At 44.4% G+C, this 7,516-nt stretch overlaps 1 protein-coding gene across 1 annotated transcript in view; it reads right to left on the reverse strand.

Moving 5' to 3' along the window:
- The window catches only part of LOC142001658 (beta-galactosidase-1-like protein 2), a 44,850-nt gene that overhangs the window by 26,248 nt on the left and 11,086 nt on the right, over window positions 1–7,516 (reverse strand). Inside the window, exons 3-6 of the mRNA XM_074977120.1 lie at window positions 7,400–7,468; window positions 6,306–6,401; window positions 593–701; window positions 16–108 (exon numbers count right to left, since the gene is read on the reverse strand). Of these exons, the coding sequence (XP_074833221.1) occupies window positions 16–108; window positions 593–701; window positions 6,306–6,401; window positions 7,400–7,468 (367 nt within the window). The remainder of the gene's footprint in view (window positions 1–15; window positions 109–592; window positions 702–6,305; window positions 6,402–7,399; window positions 7,469–7,516) is intronic.

A 7,516-nucleotide genomic window follows, 5' to 3' on the forward strand; every position in this document is an offset into this window, starting at 1 on the left:
GAGTGCCAACATTACCATTTTAACGTAGGTCATGTAGCGAGGGTCTTTGGCATAAGAACCATATTCGTTCTCCACCTGCACGGCGATGATGGGACCCCCCTTCTTGTACTGTAGGGAGAGAGAGGAGAAGCTGATCACCAGCGTTCAGAGTTTCTAACTTAGCTGAAACTAGGGTTATACCACTCCTGAGCTGATGAAAATGAAAACATGCGAGCAGGAGAAAGGATCGCACTTCTACAGCTAAAGTGGAAAAGCCTCAACCTTCCAAGCTACGGAAAACCTGCACTGTTGCTGCTTTGGGGATGGGGGACAAGGGTGGGGAAGAAGAAGGCGATATAATGGGAGCTCCATCTTTCTGAGCATCTCCTTCTTCCACAGAACTCAGTAATGGAAGAGCTTGGACGCTAGGACTGCCCCCCAAAACCCCAACTTATAAGCAACTCACTATATCCGCAAGGCTACCGCTGCAGTACAAGCTGGTTCATGAGATGATGTCAGCACATTTGCCAGTAATCTGAGGCCACTGCATGGGCGGACTCTAACGCTTACAGCAATCAGGTCCCCGAAAGAGAGAGTGATGCATCCTACTTACCTGAAGAGGGACCACTTTGGCCATCAAGTGATCAAAATAGGAATCCACAGCCTCTGTGAAGCCCTTGTAGGTTGTTCTCAGTTGCATGTCAGGGTCTCGGAGTAGCCAGCTAGGAGAAAATAGAAGGAGATTCCTAGAGTGATCAGAAACTGTTCAGCAGAAACAGCAGCAGGGTAAATCAACTGAGCAATCACTTCTGCCCCAACAGGCATGCATTACTGCCACTTGCTTATATGTCACACAGTTCAGGCAGGAAGAACTGCCATTTTTTGGTCATTTGACTCAGCAGCAGCATTTTTTGGTCATTTGACTCCATACTGATGGTTTCTTGAGAGGTGTTGAGCTCCCAGAGAGATAGATGGGAACTAAAGGTCCTCTGCATCTTCTTGAAAGTACATGACAATATCAGGCCCGAAGAAAGATATACACAGGCCATAATCATGGTCTGTACTTTTACCCACTGCCTTCACACACAGAGATGCATAACTCCACCTACATTTGTTAAGAGTTCAAACCAAGGTTGCAGATTTTAGCCACCTGTCACCTTCTCTCTCTCAACACTACACTCTCAATCTGAACTTGGGAGATTCACTCCCATTCATGATATTTCATGTACACAGACATAGTGATTTTGTCCTGAATTCAAATTAACTGTAGTATACAACATGCCGTTTGAGTGACTCGTTAAATGACACATTGTAAGGTTTCCTTTTCTCTAATTCACACCTATAATCAAAATATGCTCAGTTTCCAAGTCAATACGGCTTTTTCGCTGCACATAGTTCTGCAAAAGCATTTAGGAGCTCAGTGTCACCTGGGGTTCTCTCTTTCTGAGACATCAGTGCCAGTGACTATGCTCCTGCACCAGAAGTTTAGACATTAGTGTGGATAATTCAAGAGGCAAAACACAAGTCAGTTTGCTCTTGCTTGTGTCGTCAGAGATGACTCAAAGACGGGCAGATGTGATGAATGACGACAGTGACTTTACAGCTATATTGTATCTTTTATGATGAACAGGGCATGAGAGTTAAAAATCCCTTTACCCTAGACTACAAGAAAGCCACCTCTCTTGAGTGGAACACATCAACTATTTCGCAGAAAGAGCACTATTACACAGACATTTACACCATGAATGGCAAAAGGGGGGATTTAAGCATGTTTCATGTAAGAAAGGAACTCTTCTACAGAATCACTTTCCTGACTCTAATCCCATTAAGCGCGCTTAAAATGCACACCTCCACTGACATTTGTTATAGAGTCCAAAGCAAGATTCCAGATTCTAACCATTCATCACTCTCTCCCTCAACAAGGTACTTGGAATCTGAACTTGGGAGACATTCACATTCTTGATTTCTCACGTTAAGCTTTATACCGCAGGAGACAGAGGGGTTCTTTTTGTTTTTGAACTGAATCATTCTTGAGCCATCAGTAATGAAAAAATGCCCTTTCTGGAAAGAGGTTGCAGTGGGTTGCGAGAGCAGTCAATGACCTCCATAGTCTATTGTGACATAGGGCCATTGCTCAGTGAGGAGGGAGAAACAGTAACAGGGAACTTGGAAATGGCAGAGATGCTTAATGACTTCTTTGTTTCGGTCTTCACTGAGAAGTCTGATGAAGCAATGCCCAACATCGTGAATGCTAGTGGGAAAGGGGTAGGGTTAGAAGTTGAAATAAAAAAAGAACAAGTTAAAAATCACTCAGGAAAATTAGATGTCTGCAAGTCATCAGGGCCTGATGAAATGCACCCTAGAATACTCAAAGAGCTGATAGAGGAGGTATCTGAGCCTTTAGCTATCATCTTTGGAAAATCATGGGAGACAGAAGCGATTCCAGAAGACTGGAAAAGGGAAAATATAGTGCCCATCTATAAAAAGGGAAATAAGAATAACCCAGGAAACTACAGGCCAGTCAGCTTAACTTCAGTGCCAGGAAAAATAATGGAGCGGGTAATTAAAAAAATCATCTGCAAGCACTTGGAAGGTGGTAAGGTAATAGGAAACAGCCAGCATGGGTCTGTAAAGAATAAATCTTGTCAAACTAATCTGATAGCTTTCTTTGATAGGATAACGAGCCTTGTGGATAGGGGAGAAGCGGTAGATGTGGTCTACCTAGACTTTAGTAAAGCATTTGATATGGTCTCATGATATTCTTATCAAAAAACGAGGCAAATACAATTTAGATGAGGCTACTATAAGGTGGGTGCATAACTGGCTGGATAACCATACCCAGAGATTAGTTCTTAATGGTTCTCAATATTGCTGGAAAAGTATAAAGAGTGGGGTTCCGCAGGGTCTGTGTTAGGACCGGTTCTGTTCAATGTCTTCATCAATGATTTAGATATTGGCATAGAAAGTACGCTTATTAAGTTGCAGATGATACCAAGCTGGGAGGGGTTGCGACTACTTTGGAGGATAGGGTCAAAATTCAAAATGATCTGGATAAATTGGAGAAATGGTCTGAGGTAAACAGGATGAAGTTTAATACGGACAAATGCAAAGTGCTCCACTTGGGAAGGAACAATCAGTTTCACACACACAGACTGGGGAGAGACTGTCTAGGAATGACTACAGCAGAAAGGGATCTAGGGATTATAGTGGACCACAAGCTAAATATGAGTCAACAGTGTGATGCTGTTGCAAAAAAAGCAAACATGATTCTGGGATGCATTAACAGGTGTGCTGTGAACAAGACACGAGAAGTCATTCTTCCGCTCTACTCTGCGCCGGTTAGGCCTCAGCTGGAGTATTGTGTCCAGTTCTGGGCACCGCACTTCAAAAAAGATGTGGAGAAACTAGAGAGGGTCCAGAAAAGAGCGACAAGAATGATTAAAGGTCTAGAGAATGCGACCTATGAAAAAAGGTTGAAAGAACTGGGCTTGTTTAGTTTGGAAAAGAGAAGATTGAGGGGGACATGATAGCAGTTTTCAGGTATCTAAAAGGGAGTCATAAGGAGGAAGGAGAGAACTTGTTCTTCTTGGCCTCTGAGGCTAGAACAAGAGGCAACGGGCTTAAACTGCAGCAAGGGAGGTTTAGGTTGGACATTAGGAAAAAGTTCCTAACTGTCAGGGCGGTCAAACAGTAGAATAAATTGCCAAGGGAGGTTGTGGAATCTCCATCGCTGGAGACATTTAAGAACAGGTTAGACAGACATCTATCAGGGATGGTTTAGATAGTACTTGGTCCTGCCATTGGGGCAGGGGGCTGGACTCGATGGCCTCTCGAGGTCCCTTCCAGTCCTAGTGTTCTACGATTCTATTCTTGAGCTTACTGAATTCTACCCATCAATGCTCCTGCATAAAAATCCCTCCTAAACTAAGCTTCTAACACCTCTCAATCACCACCCCAACGAACACTTTCACACAATCTGCCGCTTCACTTCTAGTGCAGCTCTACAAGAATTGACTGTTCTGCTTGGGACAGCATAGGAACAATAGCTATGTATCCAAGTGCTGTATTCTGCATAGCTGTTACAGTCTCATCGCAGTAACTCTCTTCACGGCCTTTCCTTACAGGAGAAAGCATCGGTTAACACGAAGAGCATGGGTCTGACAGTTAGAACTACTGGGTCAGTTATCACCCTCTGCAACTGTATGGCTCTGGCTGAATCACAGCCATGCTCTTCCTCCATTTCCTGAACTGTAAAATGGGGGTACCATAACTTACTGTATGAGGCAAAAGAGGTTCTGTAAGCACAACATACATTACAGTGACCTAGGATCAGCTAACAATGCTGTCATTTTTGACTAATATTAGTTTTAACCAACTGCTTCCTGAGTGATACTGAAAACATGGGATGAGAGAAAATTCCTGAATGACTTGCACAATCTCAGAACTCTAATTTTGATTCACAGATGGCAACAGCATATCCTGCGGCCACCTGGACCCCCACGCTGGCACAAAGCAGTGTTGTGCACATTGTAGCAAGGTCTTAAGGCAAAAGCTTCACATCCCTGCAGGAGAATGCCCCAGAGGCCTTAACCAAACTCATCTCCTGATAACGACTACACTAATTGCATTAAACAGACAAAACACTCAGACCCATTTGGTCTGAGATCAGGGAGCAGGTGAGTTGCAGCAAAAGTGAGATAGCAAGAGCTGGGGAGAGATCGTCCCAAAACTTCTTGGAATCTTAGGGCTGGAAGGGCCCTCAGGAGGCCCCCTTGAGTCCAGCCCCCCGCTTCAAGAAGGATCAACCCAAACTAAATCATCCCAGCCAGGACTTGGTCAAACTGGGACTTGAAAACTCTAGGGATGGAGATTCCACCACCTCTCTAGGTAACCCATTCCAGTGCTGCACCACTCTCTTAGTGAATTAGTTTTTCCTAATATCCAACCTCCTCCTCTCCCTCTGAAACTTCAGACCATTGCTCCTTGTTCTGCCATCTGTCACCATTGAGAACAGTTTCTTTCTATCTTCTTTAGAGCGCCCCTTCAGGAAGTTGAAGGCTGCTATCAAATCACCCTTTAGCCTTCTCTTCTGCAAACTAAATAAGCCCAAATACACAGCCTCCCCTCATAGGTCACGTGCTCCAGCCCCCAAATCACTTTTGTTGCCCTCTGCTAAACCTGTGCCAGCACATCCACATCCTTTCTATTCTGCAGGGGCCAAAACTGAATGCAATACTCCAGATGTGGCCTCACCAGTGCCGAATAGAGGGGGAAAGCACTTCTCTAGATCTGCTCAAAATGCTCCTCCTTATGCACCCCAATATGCCATCAGCCTTCTTGGCTACAAGGGCCCACTATTTACTTATATCCAGCCTTTCATCCACTATAATCCGAAGGTCCCTTTCCGCTGTACTGCTGCTTAGCCAGTTGGTCCCCAACCTATAACAATGCTTGGGATTCTTCCGTCCGAACTGCAGGACTTCTTGTTCAACCACATCAGGTTTCTTTTGGCCCAATCCTCCTGTTTATCCAGGTCACTCTGTATCCTAACTCTCCCCCCTAGCTTTGTGAGGATCTAGCATCTAAGCCAAGGTCCTCCACTGACGTTAAAGCTCCAGAGAGCAAGACAAGGAAAGATAAACAAGTGGGACTGAACCTTAGCAGCTGTCTCATGGGAACTGGTAACCAAGAGAGACTCTCAGGGCTTACGTGTTAGGCTTGGCTCTCAAAGGCTCTTACCATGACCAGGCTCCTGTAAACCTCAGAGTTCAATAATGCAATAGCAGCAGTATAACTGATAAATATGTTGACTCCACCATATGAACCAGTTTGAGTTGCAGCTGACCATGACCACGTCAGATATCTACTGAACTGCTTGTAAGTGGAGGCTTTATGGTGTAGAAAGGGGAAGGAACTCAGGAGGACAAGTTCTAATAGAGCATTGAAGGAATCCTGACATCATTGTTCCTATTCACATCATGTGAAAGTCCCTGTAGGACTACTAAAATGAGCCTGGAGGTGAATGAATCCTTATATAAATTGCAAATATCACTCTCTGTCTTTTATAGACAGGGATACTAAAGCATAAGAAAGGTCAATCTAGGTCATAGAGCAAGTCAGTGACAAAACATGGACAAGGCTGAAACACGATCATTCTTAACACTTATTTCTGAATCTCTGCAGGAGGTTGGGCTCAATGACACAGTGTTCCTATGGTCCTACAAATGCAAAGCGTCCACCGTCTGTCTCAAGTTAACAACTGAACGTTTGAGCATTTGAATCAAATAAAGAATCCAAATCTACTTAACTAACATGTATACTCTTACCTGGGAAGACCACCAAGTTCCCATTCAGAGCAGATATATGGTCCCGGACGCAGAATTACCCACAGTCCAACTTGAGCCGCCAAGGTTAGATAGGCCCTGAGAAATGCAGACAACAGTAATTATTGTCCTACTAACAAACCATCTGATTCTGGGTATTTCTAATGCACCCAAGACCATGCTGTCTAGTTGCTCCAAGCTGTAAGTGTCACTCTGCATTGCAATCACTACTACTACTTGGCACTTCTCTACTGTCCCCATTTTAGAGATGAGAAAGGCGAGGCCCAAGCAGACTCTTTTGTTCAAGGTCACATAGAAAGTCAGTGGCAGAGATAAGACAATTCTCCTAACGCCCCTGTTCTAAACCACTAGGCTACCCAAGACTGTATCTGGGCTTGGAACAGTAGAATGCTTCGCAAAGCAGTCACTAAACATGCTAACTGTAAATAGGGTCCCAGTAGAGTTTGCCTCAATGATATGGTCAGAAATTGCATCAGAATCCAAGAGCAAAACTGGGAAAATACATAGCATCCTTCTCTACACTAGGTAAGCGAACCAGCCTTGAAACCTGCCAGAATCAACTCTGAAAGGATTTGCTAATCACCATCCATGGGGACTAGGGGGTGAGCGTGAAGCAGTGTGTCAAAACACAGTTTTCTAACAGTCTTCTTTGCAGACCTTGAAATGAGGAAGGAGCCACTATGCACACCAGCAGATGTGGCGGGTTATTTGGTGAAGAGAGGGAAGGGTATTGCGATCTACATATTTCTTGACGTATCCCTGTAAGATCATTGATGCAACACACACTTACAATGTAGACACTTCTCTAGTGGTCAAGTTCCTTAAGAGGGACTTCATCCTCAAGTGATTACTAAGGGAGAGGCAGCAAACCTACAATTGGACAAGGTCCGGGACGTATTTTTATTCTAAGTGCAGTCACCTGCAAATCCAGCAAGCCACCTGCAGCACAAAGACTGAAACACACAAAGCTAAATCTTCTGTTTTCACCCCTTGCCTGTCCTCTACAATCAAACCAGTGATAGCGAGAGAGTAAAAACACAAAATAAACCCTTCCCACAATTTATTGCACCACGTACTCTAGATCCAGATTTCCGCTGAAATCAAACTTCCCCCTTGCTGGTTCGTGAAGGTTCCATGGCACGTACCTGAAAACACACACAGTCAGAGCAAGGGGCTGGAAATTCACAAACAGC

This window comes from Carettochelys insculpta, chromosome 25 (assembly GCF_033958435.1).
Source record: "Carettochelys insculpta isolate YL-2023 chromosome 25, ASM3395843v1, whole genome shotgun sequence".
Classification (NCBI taxonomy): Eukaryota; Metazoa; Chordata; order Testudines; family Carettochelyidae; genus Carettochelys; species Carettochelys insculpta.